We start from the raw sequence: 22,128 nt of genomic DNA, 5'->3' as shown, positions 1-22,128 counted from the left end.
CTGGTAAAAATTTTGCTAAAGGGGTCACATCGAATGTTTGACCGGGTGTCGGAAGAAGTTTTTGACACGAATGAAAAAATAAATTTTAGATTCCGTCTGAAAACCGCGAGACGAATCTTTTATGTCTAATTAATCTATCATTAGCACATGTTGGTTACTGTAGCACTTATGACTAATCATATCATAATTAGGCTCAAAAGTTTCGTCTCACAATTTCTCCTGTAACTGTATAATTAGTTTTAATATTTATATATATTTAATGCTTTATATAGATGTCTAAAAATTTAATATGATATTTTAAAAAAAATTGTAAACTAAACAAGTCCTTACTTCAGCGGTTGCGAGATTCCGTTTTGTGATGCAGTGAGTACTGTGTGCTGCTGTCGTCCTGGAGTACTAGTAGTTCCGAGTAGTCACCGATAGAACGACGCAGGAGCGCGACGTGTGGCGCGGTGGCCGGCCCGGGCCATAGCCCGTACATGCCGCATCTGGTTCCGCTCCCATCGCGTCCCACGCATCGGCGGCGGCAACCGAGGCCGGCGCCATGCCCATGCCTGGGACACGTCGCGTGCTCTCGCGACCTGGTAAAATCCCAACCACCCATATCGATCGCTTTTAGTGCAACTCCCCGTGGACAAGCCTGAAATTAAACCTGGCATGGACACTGCGTCACCGATGACATATGTAGCAACCGAATCGAGTATGGAGTATGGACTCATTTATTAACTTCGGCTTCTGTTTGCATGTTAAAATTTAAATTTTTCATACAAAATTTAAAGTTTATCTTAATGTTTTTTTGTTGTAGCTTATTTTTCACTATTTGCGTATAGAACATTAAGAACACATGTGTAAACATTTTGCTCACAAACTATTAAATATATCAATTTATTTTTTTAAAAAATAAGCGATAAGATGGCCCTGTCGATCTTTAGGTAGCTCTGGTGTGGAGACGCGTCGTCGACGTCTGGTGCCGTGCCTATCTGCATGACACGGCATCCAGTCGTTCAAGGCCTGAACCGTGCAGCATGCGCGGGCGCACGCAAGCGAGCTACTGGCCGTGGCGAACTGGCGATCGATCGATGCCCCCACCCATTTTGTCCCGTTCTTATCCTAATCTTTGGGTGGCATGGCATCGCATCATGCACGTACCGGAAGGACGCGCTCTGCGTGAATTTCCAACGACAAACCAACCGGCTGATGCAGAATTGCAGATGGCCTCCTGACGCGACGCCACCCGAACGGGGAGAGACTTTGAAGCAAACCCCACGTCTTTGCTCTTCGTGGCGTCTTCTTCGATTCCCAGTCATAGCCATGCCGGGCGACGGAGTTGATCCGTGTTTGGACTGCAAATTCCGGCCCATGAAACTTTGGTTGTTTAAAAGAGGTAGCAGCAGGAACAATTGACCGGCGACTCCGTTACTGAATACTCCACCGAGAATTTACAGCAGCATGCTTTCGTGGCGCCATTATCAAATTTAGGCCCCTTTCATTCAAAGGAAATCCATAGAAATTTTAAAGGATTTCATTCCTGTAGAAATTTTTCTACAAAGCTCTTTGAATCAAAGGGATGAATCATATGAAATCTTATGAAATTTCTATATAATGTCTCTTCCCACACAAGTTTTGGAGGAAATTTAATAAGAGATAAAATCTCATCGAAAAAATCATTTAAGTCTTTATCTCTGCTCAAACTCCTGTGTTTTTTCTGTGTTCCAATCGAACGGTCGTTCCTACGTTTTTTCTGTATTCTACAATCTTCTGTTTTACCCTTACATTCTTATCAAAATCCTATATTTTCTTTCTTTTCTTTTATTCTCTGATTTAAAGTGACTTATCACGATGTCCTTATTTTTCAGTACGCCCACACGAGGGGCAGGCACGTGTAGAGCATTGATTGGCTCGAAACGCCCTCGGAGTCGCCGCGCAGATAGTTGGTCGGTGCTTAATAATCCGGATCTCGCATGGCATATTCTGATGTGGTTACAGTACACTTGAGATTACGAACTTGCCCGGGTACGAGCTAAGCTGATTAGGGCGGCCGGTGGCAGACGAGACCTAAGGCAGGCTCCACGTACATAACCTGCTATGGACAAGGAAGTTCTGTTTTTTTTTCTTTTAACTACTACCTCCGTCTGAAAATTGGATCATTTTTTAAATATTTTATATAATATTTTAACTCTTTATTTTATTTAATTTTTTACGATTAATATTCTCATGAATTTACTTCATGCGTAACTAATTTTTTAAGTTTTTTATAAATTTTTCAAATAAGATGAAATAGTCAAACGTTAAACAAAGAAAAACGAAAAATAAAGTTTTTATGGGACGGAGACAGTAGCATGGTGGTTTATACTGTTATACATGTTGCAGTTCTTATCTTAATATTGATTATTTTTAAAATTGTATTTCTACATGTAACCTTATTTTTACTTTTATTTCTTTTTAATTTTCAATTTGTATGTATACTTTATTCTAAAGTGTGCTGGCACACGTAAACTCTTTTCTATACCATGTTTATTTTTAAATTTAAATTTTAGACCCATATATGTTGTATTATATGTTGAATATTTCTCTTAATTACGTATTTTAACAATAATTTTGTATGTTTCGGAATTGCACTTACATATGGACTCTTTACTTAACATTAATTATTTTTTATTTTCAATCCGAATTTTGTTTTTTCTTCTAAACTATATAATATGTGGTATTTTTTGTTTTTTTAATTCTGAAATGGTATTTCCAATCGGGGTCGTTTTTGTTTTTTGATTAATTTGGAATTTTTTAGCTTATAAGAACGAAGTTGGTGACTCTTTTTCTATTGATTTATATATATAATATATTAAGCTCTGGCAGTCCTAATCTTCAACGAATACACTGTGTTGGTCAATTAACAAGTTTCTGTCGTCGACGTTGCTACTTCACTACTACTAGCAGTCTAGCACACAATATTATGTATTTGTATATACTCCAATTTGAAATCTTCAGTTTCCGTGAGGTTTGGCTGGTCGTTGGTCGAAAGTTGTTTGGGTTTTTCTGTGATTTTATTTGCACGAGGAAGGAATCAAAGTTTCTTAAGCTCATATTAACCATCAGCAGACGGAGACTTGCCTAGCCAGTTGCTCATGAATGTTAGGGGTTGTTGGGTAAACTTTTAGCCCCATGTCACATCGAATATTTAGATACTAATTTGAAATATTAAACATAGACTAATAAAAAACTAATTTCATAAATGAGTGGTAATCTACGAGACGAATTTTTTAAGCCTAATTAATTCATAATCAGAGCATGTTTACTGTAGCATCACATAGGCTAATTATGGATTAATTAGGCTCAATAGATTTGTCTCGTGAGTTAGTCCAAGATTTTGAATAGATTTAATTAATAGTGTACGTTTACTATTTTATAATAATGGTCCAAACAGCCCCTTAGTACTATATCGCTAATATAAACTTCGATGTCGACGTCTACCAATATGAGTAGAGTGTTGGACAATATCTGAAGCTTCCAGAAAGAAAATTTTCCCGCTACATTCAAACCACGCTACTCAAAGTCTGTCCCATTTTAATTCGATGAGTCCAGTGTACTACCAGAGATTTGAAAAATGGATTTGTTAACCAATATAGACAAAACCGAGGAAAAATATTGTAGATTTTGATATATTCACTTGAGTCAGGCCTGTTGTATTGTAATCCAAATTCATTTGAAGGCTAACTTCGCATGAGCGAAGCGAAGGCCCATCGCCGGAGGCTTGGCAGAGCGAAAATATTTGTTATCGTCCAACGTCGTAAACCTCATCCGATATAGCGAAAAGAGTTTTCACGTTACATCTCGTGTTTTCTGTGATTGATATATTATTATTCATCGTTTATTTGCCGATGTTTTCGACGGTGAGGACTAACAGCGGTCGCCATCAAGTATGTTTCCGAATTGTTATTTCCTGTTGGGGGACATACTATTATACAGTCAAACATTTGAAAATCCTAATCAAAATTTTAAAACTATTAACGTTTGTCCGCTTCAAATAAAATCTTTGCTTTCTGTGAATGTAAAAGGATATTACCAGTTGTTCTCGGACAGCGAAACGTCAAATAAACAATTACAGGAACAATTAATCAATTATCCCTGAAGTACTATAACAGCACAGTACAAGTCGTTGAAATTCCAATTGAAATTCAGCTGTTATTTTCTTTGCACGTACAGTACAACACATATCTGAACGGCCTATTTGAAAAAGGTAATCATCTTTTTCGAATCACCTTATATTTATAAAGCAAAATTATAAAATTTTTCCTACTTAAGTTAGAAGTAAATTTTAATGCTTTTATAGTTTATTTCTGGCCGTTAGTCTGAGATCGCTAAGAACCCTCGTATAAAAGTTTTATTTATAAATTGTTTTTTATAATTATACCGTTTCATTTCGCAAAGAAAGAACAGTTGATAACCCCGAAACAAAATTAAAAAAAAAGGTCTTGCTGTTAGCTTATCACACAATCGGACGGGTTAGCGCGGACGGAGTGTGCGAGAAGGCCAGGATGCAGTCGCTTGAGGGACAGAATCGCAGCAAGACGGACGACAGTGATGCGTTGGCCGTTGGTTTTAGTTCGGGCGCGCCCATCATCTCATCACAATTAGCCAAATTTTGCCGTCACTGCCGCTGCCTCCCATTAGCCGTAATATGCCAGCACCGTTTCTTATCCCTTCCAGATCACGGTGGCTGTACGCTGGTGTACCGGCATCATCCTCCTCGGGGCCGCTATATAAGTAGCCGGCAAAGCGGTAGCTGAGCAGTCCACCGGATTGAAAACCCACTCTCTCTCTCTTCCGCTTCTCCCCCCTAATCTCCGGACTCCATAGCCTTCGCCTCTCTCCGTTCGATCGACCTTTGCATGGCAGCAGTGGCTACCTCCAAGGGGCGGGTGATCGCTGGAAGCTTCGTCGCCCGCGTCCTGGCCGGCAAGGCCACCTCCCCGAGGTACTAATCTCTTTCTCTGCATAGCTGACATAGCTGTTCATGCTTGGTCTGAACCCTGAAGTTCTGACCATGCGGAAGATCTTGCCTTTCGTTGAAAAACTTGTAGGCGCTGGTTTTATGATTTTATCGTTGTTAGTTTCTTCCCCTGTCGACTGTTTCCTTCCAACGTTTCCCTCAGCATAGGAGCTTATCTTGCTGGGTTGTGATCATCCCCAGATTCAGACCTTAATAGATCCTTGTTCTATGGAGTTGTACATGCAGTGGCTGCTGCATGGGCTATGGAGTTTCATACTTTCATGGCAGTATGCTAGTAGTAAAACATAGAAAGACCCCTTATGTTTTCACATGATTTAGAACTGGTATAGCGTCCTCACCTCCTAGAAAAGATCGTGTGTGTTTTTTTTGTAAAGAAGAACAACCACTAGTACTTCAATCTCTTGTCCTTGTTCAAGAACAATCGATATGCATAAAGTATCTGCAAAAATATCCGAACGTACATGATTTAAGAGAACTCTACTGCTAGTAGTTGTAGATGGCTAAAACCAGCATGGCCAGATCCAGGGAGATTTTTTTTCTCCTGATGCTTGCCTCCTTACCGGAGGGAGGATGAACAAGTCAGAGAACTGGGTAAAGCAGCCTGCGTCGCACTGATGGCCGGCCACCTGAATGCCCACCCACATCACACAAAGAAGATGAAAGAAGAGGGAGTAGTGGAAGCATGCGACGTGTACACCCATGGGAGCGACCCCCGGCTCGTCGCTTTCCAAAAAGTTCCTCGACGAATCGGTTGATGGATGGGTTGGTTTGGCGCGCGGTGGTTGTCCGCTCCGCTCCTCCTGTGTCCATCAAACCTCCCTCTTGTTTTTTCTTGGTTTTTACTCAAAGTGAGACGGGGAACGTTGCAGAAGTGGGGTGTGTGTGGTGGGGCCCCTGGGGCGCCGTCGGTGGGCCCAGGGATGGGGACCCTGCCTCCGGGCCCACCAGCCGTACGATCTTTTTTCTTCGGTCACGCTCTCGATCTCGCCTCTGTTCCACCCGGCCCGGAGACCGATCTGAGCCGCCCGATTTGCTGCACTCACCAGATCGGTGACCGTACGCGCTGGAGCAGCGGGTCGGTCTCGCCCTTATCCGCAGCCAAACCGACGAGTCTCCTGCGTTCGCTGGCTGGTGTGCCTCTCACGTTCTCGCTTGTCCTCTTCCGCTGCTGCTGACCCCAGCAACCACGACAGCAGGGAGCACGGGATCTTCAGTTCCGTCCTTCCCCCATGTGTGTGCTCGTGCCCAGCCCTCTCGCAGTGTACCACCCAACGAAATCCTCCAACACCGACATCCGCAAAACCACACTCATAAAAAAAGTGTTTACAGTTGCAAAGGAGGGCCAATTGGTTGTGTATTTTTAACTTGATTGGTGGTTTGTGTGCAGGAGGGCCGTGAGCGCCTCGGCGTACGACAAGAACGTGGAAGACCAGGTGCGCCCGGCCGTGGTGCCGGACGATGTGATCGGCAGCGTCGGGAGCCCTGACAAGTACTGGGGTCCTCACCCGACCACCGGCGTGTTCGGCCCGGCGGCGGTGGACGCCAAGGCGGCGGCGGCGGTGGCTGGCATCGCGAAGGCCGGCGGCGCGAATGGTGGCGCCACCGTGCTGGACCAGAAGGTGTGGTTCCGCCCGCTCGAGGACGTCGAGAAGCCCCCCGTCGCCTGATCGGGCTGGCTAATCCAGGCCTCGTACGAGCCTGATCGTTGCTGCTAGCTAGTGCCGTGGTTCTCTGCTAGTATAGTAGTATCAGCAAGACATGGCATGCAGCACCGGTAGTAGTAATAGTGATGCGATGCTGATGCGCAAAATAAGAACAAGCAAAAGACGTGTGCTCATGTTGCTTGTGGCCGTGTTGTACCTGTGTCCTAATCCGTACTATAAGTATTTGGATCCTGGTGAATCTATTCTGAGCGTGATGCTGCAGAATATTCTACTAGCTGTGTGTCCATGGTTGGTTGATTTGGTTTGCAATCAGTGTCATGTGAGGGCACACGGTATTGATAGAAGGGCTGAATACCATCTTCTGAACAAGGGTGGTTGGTTAAGAGCCAATGGCAACGGCCATGATCCGGACATCTTGATACAAAAGCTTGGCCGGACAGGTAGGATTACTGGCTACGCACTTTTTTGCCTGTGTGATTTCAGATGGCTTGCTGTCATCCTCTTGAGATTCTGGTTTCAGAGGTCTAGTTAAAGTAACTGGATTGTCATTTAAAATCTTACACGCGGATCTTATATCTAGACATTGCATCTGTGCAAATTTACTGAAATATAGGAAAAGCGCATCAGCAAACTTACGGTATTTTCCAAACAGTTTGGGAGCTGCAAATCACTTAACACACTACGATACAACACAGACTGTCATTAAGAAAATAACACTTAACAAATCACTCCTGCTTCATAGCCACACAACGGCAGGGTGAGCTTACTACGATTAGACTTGACTAAAATACAGTCGAATCGTACATAAATAGAAGAAGAAACAGAAATAAATTAGAACGGAGGCTACAGAAACCATGGTTTCACAACCTGATGCTAATAACACACGCATTTCATTGCTTTACGTGGCCATTGCGTGACCAAAAAACCACACCAAACTATCACCAACCTTTCAAAGCAACCAGGACGCATCCAACGCAATCCGCGTGATATGTTGTTGCAACAAAGATGTTGATCACACTTATCTTCTAGGGTCGCTGTTGCTGGATGCTGTCCAGTTGTGTTGAATCAACAAACATTCTCGTCCAACCTGCCCAAGGCCACCCTTTTCGCTTCCTTCCGCTGCATTTTAGAGGTGTTTTAGTACTCAACATGATAAATAGTGAACAGTTCATAGACAAAGGTCAAGTTTCATTACCATGTGTTTAGCAGTCAGCTTCTCCTTGAGCTTGGCTTTAAGAATCCTTAGGCTAAGTTTGGCTAGTTCCACAGGTTCCTTCTTCTTCTCCACGACCTTCACTTCGTCGCCATTCTCCATTGCAGAAAGTTCAGTGCTCCTCTTCGTGATATTGCTACCGTGCACGCAGTCTGATGACACATCCTTGACTTCAGATACCATTGCCTCGACATCTGTGACCGTACCCAACGAGAGATCGTTGACATTGTCGAGCATTTCAGTAAACAGTGGCAGGGTCTGAACTCCCTCCGGCACGACAGAGGTAATGTGATCACGCAATTCTTCAATACCATCGAACTTCAGTGTGTGGTCACCAGTAGTGACATTCACCTCACCGATAGCCTCCTCTGATGACACTCTTTTAACAGTGACCAATTCATTGGGTTCCCCAGCATGACATGTTTCGGTATTGAGGTCATCTTGCGTAGTTTCCTCTGCAGAAAAATCAAGCTGAATGGAACTGAGAGGAGCATTCGACAGCGCATCACACGGCTCATCAGCTGTCTCAACAGAGTTAATGTGATTACCCAATTCTTCAGTATCATGGAACATCAGTGTGAGGTCACCAGTGATAACATTCAACTCGCTGATATCATCCTCTGATGACACTCTTTTAACAGTGACCAGTTCATTGGGTTCATCAGCATGACAAGCTTCTGTATTGAAGTCATCTTGCGTAGTTTCTGTGCTCTGCAGCAGATCCTCAACTCCCTCGCCTTCAACAGCACAACTGGTATCTGCAGAGAAATCAGGCTGAATTGAACTGATAGGAGCATTTGACAGCGTATCATACGGCTCATCAGCTGTCTCAACTCCCTTCTCCCCAACCGTGAAACCAGCTCCATTTATCGCTTCCAGTGCATCCTCCTCGTCGCTGCCATGGCCAACACTGAGGGAGAATTCAGCTTCCTCAGTGGCAACGCTGCCTGATACCATGGCTACAACTGTCGCTGAGCTCTGCAACAGACCATCGGTGGCCACTACTCCCGCCTCCTCATCAGCACAATCGATCTCTTCCGAGAAATTAAGTTGAACGGCATTGTTAGCATGCTCTGTCAGTGTATCATTTAGTTCATCGACAGTCTCAGCACCATTCTCTCCAGCTGCAAAACATGCCTCATCCACAGCCTCCATTTCATCCTCCTCTTCTTTGGCATCGCCAGTGTCGGTGAGGAATTGAGCAGGCAAGGCTTCCTTCTCATCAGCAGGCAAGGCTTCGTCGTCAGCAGACAAGGCTTCCTTGTCGTCACAAACTGTGTCAGAGCTCTCTTCAGTCACCAATATGTCCATGCGACACTCACTGTTGCAGACAGCGGCTTCCTCACTCTGTCCTGTACCAGACACGAGGCCAAGAATGGGCGAATCATCCAAGCTAATCAGCTGTTCGACTTCGACTGCTACCTGCTTCTCTTCTACTACCGAGTCAGGCGAGCATTCCTGAGCTAATGCCTCGACAGTTTCTGCAGGTGCTTCCATTTCCAACCCTGAATTTACCAATTTAACAGACACACTCAATTCAGACCTTCCAACTACGAAAGAGACAAATGGAGCTATGACAGGTTTACAGCGAAATGGTCCATAGAACTAAGATCTCACCTTCCTCTTCCTGCACCAGCTTCTCTTCTAGTACTGCGTCAGTTGAGCATTCCGGAGCTACTGCCTCAACAGTTTCAGCAGGCACTTCAACTTCTACTTCTGAATTTATCAATTGGAACAAGCAAACTCAAATTCGGAAACAAATGGAGCCATTACAGGTTTACGGCCAAATGGTTAATATAACTGAGATCTCACCTTCGTCTTCCTGCACCGATTTATCTTCTAGTACTACGTCATCTGAGCATTCCGGAGCTACTGCCTCAACAGTTTCAGCAGGCACTTCCACTTCTATTTCTGAATTTATCAATTGGAACAAGCAAACTCAAATTCGGAAACAAATGGAGCCATTACAGGTTTACGGCCAAATGGTCAATATAACTGATATCTCACCTTCGTCTTCCTGCACCGGCTTATCTTCTAGTACTACGTCATCTGAGCATACCGGAGCTACTGCCTCAACAGCTTCAGTAGGCACTTCCACTTCTATTTCTGAATTTATCAATTGGAACAAGCGAACTCAATTCGGAAACAAATGGAGCCATTACAGGTTTACGGTCAAATGGTTAATATAACTGATATCTCACCTTCCTCTTCCCGCACCGGCTTATCTTCTAGTACTGCGTCAGCTGAGCATTCCTGAGCCACTGCATCAACAGTTTCAGCCGACACTTCCTCTTCTATTTCTGAATTTATCAATTGGAACAAACACACAAATTCGGAAACAAATGGAGCCATTACAGGTTTACGGAAAAATGGTTAATATAACCGATATCTCACCTTCCTCTTCCTGCACCGGCTTATCTTCTAGTACTGCGTCAGCTGAGCATTCCTGAGTCACTGCCTCAACAGTTTCAGCAGACACCTCCACTTCTCTTTCTGAAGTTATCAATTGAAACAAGCACACTCAAATTCAGACCTCCTGAGTACAGGAGAATGAAATGGATCTATTTATTACATGGTAAAGTATTTTCGGTTTAACATCTACTTTTTTTTATATGTCACCTAAATAGTTATAAAAAAATTGAAATAATTTGACAAGCAGATTAATATGAGCTATATAATACTCTATAAACATACATGTTCAAATTCAACTTTTACAAGTTGTAACAAAAAATAACAAATTTAGCTCAGAACGTGTGCATGCTAGTTTTAGTTTCAGTTTAATTTATTTTGTTGTTACAACCAGCGTATTTATGGAGTTGATATATGTCAGATTAATTCATCTTGTTAATTTCTTTTGAACTTTTTGATGACTATTTAGGTAACATGTTTATAGGAAAATGCTTCCTAGAAGTGAGACCTCACCTTCCTCTTCCTGCATTGACTTCTCGAGTGCGCTCTCTTGCTGTGCGGCAAGAAATTCACCGGTTTCTTCTACCTTATCAGTATCATTACATGCCCCCTGAGAAACAGGTACGGGCTCTGTACTTTGCACGTCGGGGACGACACCTGGTTCGCGCGGCGAACAAAATTTGCATTAGTGAAGGTTAGAAACAGCAGTTTTTGCAGAACTTTTCTTTTTTGAAATCCCAGTTACCTTGAATCAAGACATTGTTACCTTGAATGCACTCTTCTTCCTCTTGCTGGATGTCGTGCTTCCTCTCCGCAGCTCTCCTCGTCGTCCGTCTCCCCCTGGTCACCTTCTCCTCTGCCTGTGCGGCCACAGTAGTCTGGGCCCTCCGACGAGTGGTTGGAGCAGGAGCAGTCTCCGTACTGATCTGAGCCCTCCGGCGAGTGGCCGGGACCGGTGGCGCCTGCACAGCCCCAGGCACATCATCTGTCTCGACCTTACTAGACGCAGCCCTTCTCCTCGTAGTTGGAGCGACCACAGGGTCGGCCCGGGCGCGCCTGCTGGCGCCGCGCCGCCCCTCGCCAAGCGCAGGCGCGTTCTCATCCCCATTTTCACCCTGCTTTTCCACCTGCTCCCCGTCGTCCGGCCTGATGAGCTTCGATGGCCTGACCGCGGCGCGGCGGCCACGGGGGAGCGAGGCTTCCTTGTTCTCTCTCACCCCTTCCTCGTCGCTGCCGTCCAGGTTGATCACCTCGGTTGTGCTGAACGTGACGCGGCGGCCGCGCGGGAGCGGGCTTCCCTTCTTCTCTCGCGGATCCTCCTCCGCCACCGCACTAACCGCCGCCTCCGTCGCCGGCGCCTGCAGGGCGGCCGGCTGCTTGACAAACTCCTCAATCCCATCAACCTGGGCAAGCCAGCACATGAACATTCCGCGCCAAAAAAAATCAGAACTAGGCAAGCATCCGAAAAGTTGCCTCGACTTACCGCGGGGAGCGCCGCGAGGGCTTCCGCCATGGCGGCGTTGGTCATGTTGGCGCGGACGCCGTTGCGCTTGCACAGCGCCTGCAGGTCGCGGCGGGGGAGCGCGTGGAAGTCCATGCCGGAGTCCTCGCCGTCGCGACGCTCTCTGCTCTCCGACTCGCCTCGAGCCTTCGATCTGCGCAGCCAGGAAGGAAGGAGCTACAGTGCGATGGGGAAAAAAATGGAGGAAGGGAGCGTGGGAGTCGGATATAAAGGCGGAGCGGGGCTGGTTTTGAATTCGAGGACCGTTGGGCGTTGCGAGGGTTGGAGCGGACTTGTCTTTCCCATTTGAACGTCGTGGGCCATGTGGTCCCCACGCCAGTGGACATTATTTGGAGGCTACTTTGGATCAGCCAATCGAAGAGGATAGCGTACGGCTCACAAAACAGCCCATTTACTGTACAAGTTCAATTGCTGGGCCGTAAGCCCATCAAAACATGTCTTTTTCCACACACACGCAAATCGACCACGTGTAACGCTGGCTACAAGTGTTTACTACGAATGATCACGATCACGACACGACCGTCTTGACTTTGTAGGTCCGCGCAAAGACGCTGTACACGGCGAAGTTGAGCGTGCAGAGCGCCGCCATGACCCAGAAGAAGTAGTCGAGGTGGCCTTCGTTGAGGTCGTCCGATATCCACCCGGGCCGGCCGTCGACGGCGGTGAACGCGCTCACGACGGCGTAGATGAAGGAGCTCATGTAGCTGCCCAGCGCCACGGTGAGGAGCGCCAGGGAGGTGCACATGCTCTTCATGGACTCCGGCGCCTCGCTGTAGAAGAACTCCAGCTGCGCGATGTAGCAGAACACCTCCGCGCCGGCCAGCGCGAAGTACTGCGGCATCTGCCACGCGATGCTCACGGTCTCGCCGCGCCCCGCGGCGCCGAGGCGCATCATCTCCACCAGCGCCGCGACGGCCATCGCGAACGCCATGAGCAGCCGGCCGGCGCCCATCCGCTGCAGCTGCGACGGCTCGCCGTTGGCGGGGAAGAAGCTCTGGAGGACAGGCACGACCAACGATCCGTAGATGAGAACCCACACCAGCACGCAGAGCACCTCGAAGGACACCATGGACGCGGGCGGGATGCTGAACGACATGATCTGCATGTTCATGGCGGCGCCCTGCTGCACGAACGTGGTGTTCAGCTGCGCGTACGCCGCCGACAGCACGATGCTCGTCGCCCATATCGGCAGCAGGCGCAGCAGGATCTTGAGCTCCTCAACCTGCGTCACCGTGCAGACCCTCCACGCGGCGTCCGCAGCGACGTCGTTCGATTCCTCCTCCAACTCGGACTCCACGACCACCGCCGCCTTGTCGAGAAAGCCGAACTCGTCGGTGTGCGCTATCTTCGACTGGTTGAGCTTGTCGTGGACTTCGTAGAGAAGGGTGGTGTCGTCGGGGACTCGGAGCCTGGCCTTCCGGCACGCGGCGACCACAACCTGGGCGAGGCTCTTGAGCGGCGTGCCGGTCGGCATGCGGCGCTTGTACATGGGCGTGGCGAGCACGAAGCCGCCGAAGGCGAGCGCGATGCAGGCCGTGGCGATGCCGAAGCCGAGGCCCCAGCTCACGTTCTGCTGGATCCACACGATGAAGAGGCCCGACACGATCATGCCGAAGTCGACGCAGAGGTAGAACCAGCTGAAGAACGACATCTTGCGCTCGCGGTCCGCCGTGCTCTCGTCGTCGAACTGGTCCGCGCCGAACGGGAGCAGCGCCGCGCGCACGCCGCCGCTCCCGAACGCCACGAGGTAGAGCCCGATGAACGCGACGGTCTGCGCGCCAAGAAGTGGCTGCTGGCACGGCGACCCCTCCACTCCGCACAGCGCGGTGGTCGGCAGGAACGCCGAGAAGGTGACGAGCATCATGCCCTGGACAAAATGAAACCACAAAGTTCAGTGCGACACTTCCAAGATGCATGGTAGCTATCTCTTTGCAGTGCATTGATGCGTACGAGGAGGTAGAAGACGAGGGAGACGAGGATGGTGTTGTAGTTGCCCCAGAACGTGTCGGCGACGATGGCGCCGAACACCGGGGTGAGGTAGCTCGTGCCGAACCACGTCGTGACATTGGACGCGCTCGCGAGATTGCTGCCGTGCAGGAGCGTCTCCAGGTACACCACCAGGTTCGTGGCGATGCCGTTGAATGCTGTGCTCTCCAAGCACTCGAATCCTAGCACCACTGCTGGAGCCTTGCTCCTTGTTTTCTTGTCTCCAGGTATAAATGGAACCGTCAGGCCGTCGTCGTGATCCCTCGGGCTTCGGATCTGCAGATCAAGTCAGGAAAGATTGCACAGTTTGAGACCTTTGTTTACGAGTAATCTACAAGACGTACAGGGAGTTATGAGATTCATTCGTCACGGCTACGTTTAAGGGTGTAAGTGAGTCGGCCCGCAAAATTGCTTATAGGCTAATTAAGCGGGTTGTCCACCAAGTTATCCACTTAATTGACTTATAAGCAAGTTTACGGGCCGGCCGACTTACACCCCTAGCTGCGTTTAGTCTTCACAATTTTTTGGAACAAATGTCACGTCAGATATTTGAGCAGATGTCGTACACAAATGAAAAACGAATTTCACGGCACGCCTTGCAACCGCTCGCCCTGTTTAGTTCCAAAAAGTTTTTTTTTCCAAAAACATCACATCAAATCTTTAGACATCTAAATAAAACATTAAATATACATAAAATAAAAAACTAATTGCACAGTTAAGAAAGAAATTTTGACGAATATTTTGAGCCTAATTAGTCCATGACTAGCCATAAGTGCTACAATAACCCATATGGGTTAATGACGGATTAATTAAGCTTAAAAGATTCGTCTCGCGGTTTCTGAGCTAGCCATAAAATTTATTTTTTTTATTCATGTCTGACAACCCTTCTGACATCCGTTTAAATATCCGACGTGACATTTCTTTCGAAAATTTTTTGTCGTATAAACGGACCGACATGCTAATGAGACCAAGCCAACCATGGGCCGGGCCGAAGAAAAACTTACTTTGTTTCGAGCCGAAAGCATCTAATCCGTATCTACCTAGATCAGGCCCAGGCTCAGACTGGCCCACCGTATGATTTTACATGCAAAAACAAATTAATAGACGTTCTGGTTTGGTGGAGCGACGACCGACGGCGGCGACCTTCGCCCTTCCCAATTCGAGGAAAGACATGGTCAAGGCTATGGTGTGCTCCAATGCGATGGAGCGGTGAGCAGCTTGACGCCACCTCCAATGGAGAGAAGGAGGCTCCCTTAATCTATTTAGAGATGATATATTGATATGACACAAAATGACGATACAGCTACAGGTGGCGTCTAGATGGCGTGGCCGGCGGATGGCCGATCCGATATCGATCAAAGCAAGCATGGACTTCGCACAGGGAAAAACTAGGACGGAGCTATGAAGAGGGGATGAAATAGGATTCAACGTGATCAAACAGGTGCTTACCGTCATCTCTTCATCCAGCGGCGCGCTCCTTTCCCTCGTCGCAATCCTCCGGAGCGTCAAGCTCTACACAAAAGCAATTCAAACACAAGCATATTATTGATTATAAACCCCGAACGAGAGCTTTCAAAATTAATCAGTAGAAGCAAGCTAAACCAAATAATGAACTAATCAATCACGCAGTGCTAGGCTGCTAGCTCCGATGATGAATCCCTATTTCCCTAAGCTGGGACGGCGAGCGAGCTTGCTCGTCATGGAGTTTTACATACCTTGTACAGCCGCGGCGAGGGCAGGGCTACGATGATCTCGCTGGCGTCCATGGCCGGCCGGAACGAGTATCACCGCGAGGTTCACCGGCTAACCTTGGAACCGTTTCCAGAGCTCCGGGAGCTAGCTAGAGTCTGGGATAGGAACGAGCTGATGAGAGTCAAGCAAGCAAGGCACTATGAAGCTAGCTTATACACGCAGCGGCAGCGGGCGCAGTCAAAGCGCGGCGCCACGCGAGGGAGAACAGGTAAGCGCGCGCGCGCGCGCGAGCACACCGGCCGCTCGCTTATCATCACCCCCGCCACCAACAGACCAGCCCACCAACCCCGGCAGTCGGAGACGAAGTACATTATTAGAGCGGTTCAAACAATCAAACGCAGCAACGCAAGGCAGTTCTTATTATATAATTCGCGCAGCAGCGCAAGTGGGTTTAACGCGCGCACATGCGCGGGGACACCAGTCCACTGCAATAGGAATCGTCGCGTATGGGATTCTTCGCACGAGGATGTATGAATTGTAGATTGCATTAGGACAAAGGGGGTGGAGCTTGAATAAGATTAAGATACCACTCCCATGCTTGTTTATGTAGTTGACTGTTGCAGGTCTCTTAAGTTTGAATTATGATGGGTGAATATATGATAGAAATAGATACACATTGCTAAAGAATTTTCTACACTAATTTTCATGGAATGTCCTGTTATGATCTATTTGGATCATCTAGGGTTATAGGTCTAGTTGGGTTTTCTTTATTGCATGGATGAACGATAATTGTACGGGTGTGAAAACGGGGTTAGGGTTTCGGATACCGACCAGTTGAGCCGCCTGCAGAGGAGGAAGACGACCCGGCCATCGTTGTTGTTGTCGGCTTCTAGCTGACGACAGTGATGGTGGTCGAGAGGCTCCCGGCAAGGTCGTGGCGGCTCCGGCGAGGTTGAGGTGCGGCGATGGCGTATCCCGTCACTAGCTGCGCCTCCCTTGATCGGATTAGGGTTTGTGGGGTGGAGTGGTGGCGGCGGCGAACTTTGGGACCGTGCCGAGCCAGCCTCCACCCCCTGTTTATATAGCGCAGGGTGACGGGGCCCACCAGCCTACTTGGGCTAGACGCCCCCGATCATGGCGCGGTCAAGGTTGCCCTTTAGCCGTTGGGCTAAAGGGCTGGAGATCAATTTCAACATTCTCTCCCTTGATCTCACTATTTCTTTTAGGCTTTTTCCATTCCATCACAGATTTGCATATAGAGCATGTTTCATCGTCTCAGTTAATCACTGATGGATTCCACAACCACTATGCACATATCTATTCAGAAATAGATACTTTACTTTTGGGCCATATAGTCCAGAAATCATAAGGCTTCTCTTAAACCCATGCCGGCTACATGTTCCTTGAACACGTTGGGTGGTAGGCCTTTCGTAAGCGGATCCGCGAGCATTTTATTTGTTCTAATGTGCTCGAGACTGATTGTTTGATCCCGGACTTTGTCTTTCACAACATAGTATTTTATGTCAATGTGTTTGGCATCACCACTTGACTGATTGTTGTGAGCATACATTACTGTGGGTTCATTTTCGCAGTATAACTTTAGTGGTTTCTCAATACTGTCAACCACCTTTAAACCAGGTATGAATATTTTAAGCCAGTTCACCTGCTCTGTTGCCTCATAGCATGCTATAAATTCGGCATACATTGTAGACCCTGCGGTTATTGTCTGTTTGGAGCTTTTCCATGAAATAGCCCCTCTCGCAAGAGTAAACACGTATCCCGACGTTGACTTTGTGTTGTCTGTTGCAAAGTCAGAATCAGAGTACCCCACTACCTAGAGCGATTTTGATCTTCTGTAAGACAGTATGAGGCTTTTTGTGCCTTGCAAATAACGCAGGACTTTCTTTACTAATTTCCAGTGCTCTGGGCCTGGATTACTCTGAAATCTGCCAAGTAACCCGGTAACAAATGCCAAGTCTGGTTGATGCGCCAAGGTGTTCCCAATCTTCACGGCGTAGGATGATCACCAAATAACTGATAACTTGCTGCAAGCAGCGATAACCAGTGCAACCTGACGAATAAAACTCGAAGCCAACCACCGTCTTTAACCGGCAACCTGAATCGAGGATTCGCCCAACCACACTCTCAAGGAACCAACCAATACAACCTACAATCAATCGAGGAGACCTCGAAGGGAGTAGGAGCACCAATTGGGAGCGGATGAAGCCGCCGCTGTTGTATTCCCGCGAAGGAGATCACAAGAGCAAAGGGGTAGAGATTTCTCTCAAGGATTTGTTAGCTCACAGCTAAACAAAGGGGGTCTGTATTTCATTTATCAAAAGTCCTGCATTTGCTATGGAGCAAAGGGGTATTTATACAAGTAGCAGCCTTTCTAGATAGGTGGAAACACGAAATAGAAAATGAAAAGACAAAATGTGAAAAGGCCTCCATGCTCCTGAGTGGTTCCCGCGTGGCTGTTGGTCTTCGGTGCAGTCTTCAGTGTTTTGGCAATAACTCCATCCAGGGAACTCCAAAAGACATGCCGTCAGTTGCGTTGGAAAGTTAACTTGATGCACTTTCACTCCATGTGCAGCATGTACCACGAAATATTGTACAATGGTACAGTTTTGCACAAGAACTTGAACGTCAGGTTGGCTGTTGACCTTCTGACCAGTCTGCACTAAAAGTACTCGTCTGCCTTATTGGAGAAACCAAACTAGTCGAGACTAGTGGCATTAGAAAGTTAACTTCAAGAGCTTTCCATCATGTACTCATACACCTTCGTAGCTTCAGGGAATCAAAAGATATGACTGGTTCTTCTTGACAGTTCTGTCAAGCTGAACTGATTTGACGTGGTCCATCTCTCTGGTTCATTCTTGGTGTATTCTTGTCATCCTCCATGGTGAACCTAAGCAATAGCAACATGCACGATTTAGGCAGTATATAATTCTCATCAATGTTAAAATTAAATTCACAAAGTAGCGCGTGCACCTCTTGTTGTAGCTTCTTAGCTCGACTACGTGTCATCGGTCCATCAAAAACATGAGATGGTGTAGTTGGTGTAGCTTGACTTGTAGAAGTAGTCATCCTGCTTGAAGTAGTCGGCATGTTTGACGGTGTGGTCGGCTTGGTCATATCACTGGTCGTGTGCACACTTGCGCATACTGTAGGCTTCCTACAGCTGACGGATAAGGCTTTGTTTTCATTTCATTGAGCTCATATTGATTTCTGGGACACTGCGATGACCCATACTTTTCGCCTTTTACTATAGGAGAAGGTGAAGAACTACAGTTGGACATATTGAATTTCTTCAACACCTTTTCTATATATGTCTTTTGGAAAAGTCCCAATGCATACTTTCTTCTATCTCGATGAATCTCTATGCCCAAAACATATGAAGCCTCACCGAGGTCTTTCATATCAAAATTTGATGACAATAATTTCTTTGTTTCCTGCAGTAGACCGACATCATTACTAGCTAGTAAAATGTCATCCACATACAGAATTAGGAAAATAAATCTTTCATTCTTAAACTTTGAATAAATACAGTTGTCCTCAACATTCTCTTGGAAACCAAATTTCTTTATTGTCCCATCAAACTTCAAGTACCATTGTCTCGAAGCTTGCTTTAGACCATAAATTGATCTCTTCAATCGACATCCTATATTTTCACTTTCTTTTATGACAAAACCTTTCGGTTGCGCCATATAAACATTTTCCTCCAAATCACCATTTAGGAATGCCGTTTTCACATCCATCTGATGTAATTCCAAATCATAATGTGCCACCAATGCCATTATAATTCTGAAGGAATCTTTACAAGAGACTGGAGAAAATGTCTCGTTGTAATCAATTCCTTCTCTTTGCGTGAAACCTTTTGCCACAAGTCGCGCCTTAAACTTTTCTATATTCCCTCTAGAGTCATATTTGGTTTTGTAGACCCATTTATAGCCTACTGTTTTGGCTCCTTTAGGAATTTGTTCTAAATCCCAGACATCATTTAATTTCATTGATTTCATTTCATCTTTCATTGCTTCCAACCATTCAGATGAACGGGCGCTTCTCATGGCCTCTTCATATGAGGTGGGATCTTACTGCATATGAGACTCTTCTACATTATAAACTTCATAGTCATCACGGATAGCCGATCTTCTGACTCTTTCAGACCTTCTAGGGGCCTCCTGTTCTGGCACATTATCTGTTCGAGGCTGTTGAGGCTACTCCTCTAGTGTGGCACTAGTTTCTGTCAAATCCTGTATGACAGGTTCCTCACTTTCATTCATTGTTGCCACAGGAGGGGTAACAACAGGAGTTGGTACCACAACGTCAAACCGAATTGACGGTGTTGGCCCGACGTCAGCAGGTAGAGAGAAGAAAGGTTCTTGAGTCGACAGAGCGGGTTCTGACACCCGCGTCTCCTCAAGATCAATCTCTCGAACTACCGAGCTCCCCCTAATCATCTCGTCTTCCAAGAAGACGGCGTGTCTCGTTTCTACAAACTTTGTATAATTGTCAGGACAGTAGAAACGATAACCCTTTGATCTTTCAGGATAGCCAATAAAATGGCAGCTCACTGTCTTTGGGTCCAACTTCCCAATGGTTGGGTTAAATACTTTAACCTCTGCAGGACTCCCCCACACACGGAGGTGAGCTAGCGAGGGTATTCTTCCTGTCCATAGCTCATACGGTGTTTTGGGCACCGATTTGCTTGGAACTCTGTTGAGAATATGAATGGTGGTTTTTAACGCCTCCATCCATAACCCCAATGGTAGGTTGGAATAGCTCATCATACTGCGCACCATATCCATGAGGGTATGGTTACGCCTTTCAGCTACTCCATTCTGTTGAGGTTCGCCCGGTGTAGAGTACTGGGCTACAATTCCATTTTCTAATAAGAACCTTGCAAAAGGTCCAGGGATTTGCCCATATGGTGTGTGTCGACCATAGTACTCCCCCTCACGGTCAGACCTTACCACTTTAATCTTTTTGTCATGCTGATTTTCAACTTTAGCCTTAAAGATCTTAAATTTATCCAAAGCTTCTGATCTTTCTTTAATTGGATAAATATAACCATAGCGGGAGTAATCATCTGTGAATGTTATGAATGAGTCATAGCCATCCACGCTTTTCACAGGAAATAGACCACAAATGTCTGTATGAATGATCTCTAAGTTTCCCGTGGAACGAGTTGCACCATTTTTGATGCTCCTTACAAATTTGCCTTTAATGCAATCTATGCACTGTTCTAAGTCTGAGAACTCCAATGGAGGAAGAATCTCATTCTTAACTAGTCTCTCAATTCTCCCCCTCGAAATATGGCCTAAACGACAGTGCCATAATTTCAATGAGACATTGGGAGTTCTCTTTCTTTTCTTATTTTCTGTTGTCGACGAGGACACTACATTCACACTTTCAGATAGAGATAATAAACAAATCTCATCTTGCAACATAGCAAGACCAATGCGTTCATTATTACACCATATTTCGCATTTGCCGTCTCCTAAACGACAATGATAACCATCCAAATCAAGTTTGGGAACACTTATTAAGTTTCTTTGTAATGAAGGAACATAGAAAACATTTCTAAGTCGAATGGTAAAGCCACTTGGGAGCGCAAGAGAGACGTCTCCAACAGCTTCAACCTCTTCTTCTACTCCATTGGCGACTCTAATGGAACTTTCGCTTCTTAGCGTAGTCCTCGTCGAATGGAATGCCTGCAAACAATTACAAGTATGAATGGTTGCTCCAGAATCAACCCACCATGTGGATCTAGAATAACCAACATAATGAGATTCATTTACAAATGTAATGATGTTCTCACCTTTCTTAGTCATGATCATCTTTAGGAAGTCGGGGCAATCGTTCTTGTAATGCCCTGTCTTCCGACAGTGAAGACACTGATCCTTTTCAGCAGAGAATTGCTGCTGCTGTGGCTGATGCTGAGGCTGTGGCTATTTGGCTTTTGAGGAAGGAGAGGACCTTTGGTGCCCTGTCTTGTTGCAGTGAGGACACTTATCTTTTTTTCTTAATCAAATTAAGATAGTTAATGGAGCCACTAGTAGAATCCTTAATCCTCTCCTCCTCTTGAACACAATTCGAGATGAGCTTTTCAAAGTTTCATGTTTCTGGGCTTATGTTGAAGTTGACAACAAATTTGTCAAACAACTTTGGCAAAGATGCCATGACTAGATGGACTAGCCATTCTTCTGTTAAGCCCAGGTTCACTGGCTTCAACTTAGAAGCCATGTCACCCATCCATAAGATGTGGTCTCTTATGCCACCTCCACGGTACTTCTCTGAAGTGAGCTGCTTAATGAGCTGTGTCGTATAAGTCTTTGAGGAACCAATAAACTGGCCCTTTATTCTGTCTAAGTACTCTGCGACAGTTTCACACTCTGGGTTGAGCCCATTATGGTGGGATCAACGGTATTCTTTACCACAGCCAAACATTTTTTGTTGGCTAAGGTTCACCTTTTCTTCTCTATGTCATAAGACATGACGTTAGGAGCATGGTCCCTCCCTCTTTTCTCCCAGTCTGCATCAGACTCATTGGCGCCTCTGACTAAAGCAGTAGGCTCTGTAGGACATGGGGTGGTTAACACCCAGTCCACCTCTCCAAGGTCGAGCTTTCGTT

At 46.4% G+C, this 22,128-nt stretch overlaps 3 protein-coding genes across 8 annotated transcripts; 1 reads left to right on the top strand and 2 right to left on the bottom strand.

Moving 5' to 3' along the window:
• Positions 1-4,772: 4,772 nt before the first annotated feature.
• On the top strand, positions 4,773-6,946 carry LOC102705065 (late embryogenesis abundant protein At5g17165-like). The gene is made up of 2 exons (XM_040523549.1): positions 4,773-4,972; positions 6,396-6,946. The coding sequence occupies exons 1-2, from the start codon at positions 4,887-4,889 to the stop codon at positions 6,673-6,675; spliced, it is 366 nt and encodes a 121-aa protein (XP_040379483.1). The 5' UTR covers positions 4,773-4,886; the 3' UTR covers positions 6,676-6,946.
• A 263-nt stretch (positions 6,947-7,209) lies between these two features.
• Positions 7,210-11,973, bottom strand: LOC102704793 (FK506-binding protein 5-like). 6 transcript variants are annotated; one of them, XM_040523545.1, is made up of 10 exons: positions 11,778-11,973; positions 11,040-11,697; positions 10,808-10,951; positions 10,280-10,378; positions 10,087-10,146; positions 9,893-9,991; positions 9,698-9,796; positions 9,503-9,601; positions 7,868-9,390; positions 7,210-7,791 (listed from the first exon to the last, which is right to left on the bottom strand). In XM_040523545.1, exons 1-10 carry the CDS (start codon positions 11,889-11,891, stop codon positions 7,738-7,740), a joined length of 2,949 nt encoding a protein of 982 aa, XP_040379479.1. In that variant the 5' UTR covers positions 11,892-11,973; the 3' UTR covers positions 7,210-7,737. The 6 variants fall into 6 exon arrangements, with proteins under 6 accessions (XP_040379479.1, XP_040379482.1, XP_040379481.1 ...); XM_015836585.2 differs by having other exon boundaries at positions 7,211-7,791; positions 10,087-10,185; XM_040523544.1 differs by having other exon boundaries at positions 7,211-7,791; positions 10,087-10,185; positions 11,061-11,697.
• A 109-nt stretch (positions 11,974-12,082) lies between these two features.
• On the bottom strand, positions 12,083-15,568 carry LOC102704509 (protein NRT1/ PTR FAMILY 8.3-like). Its single transcript, XM_006652681.3, has 4 exons — positions 15,518-15,568; positions 15,252-15,314; positions 13,767-14,078; positions 12,083-13,683 (listed from the first exon to the last, which is right to left on the bottom strand). Exons 1-4 carry the CDS (start codon positions 15,566-15,568, stop codon positions 12,325-12,327), a joined length of 1,785 nt encoding a protein of 594 aa, XP_006652744.1. The 3' UTR covers positions 12,083-12,324.
• Positions 15,569-22,128: the final 6,560 nt, after the last annotated feature.

Source organism: Oryza brachyantha, chromosome 4, assembly GCF_000231095.2.
Source record: "Oryza brachyantha chromosome 4, ObraRS2, whole genome shotgun sequence".
In the NCBI taxonomy this organism is placed as follows: domain Eukaryota; kingdom Viridiplantae; phylum Streptophyta; class Magnoliopsida; order Poales; family Poaceae; genus Oryza; species Oryza brachyantha.
This window is presented reverse-complemented; position numbering and strand designations above follow the sequence as displayed.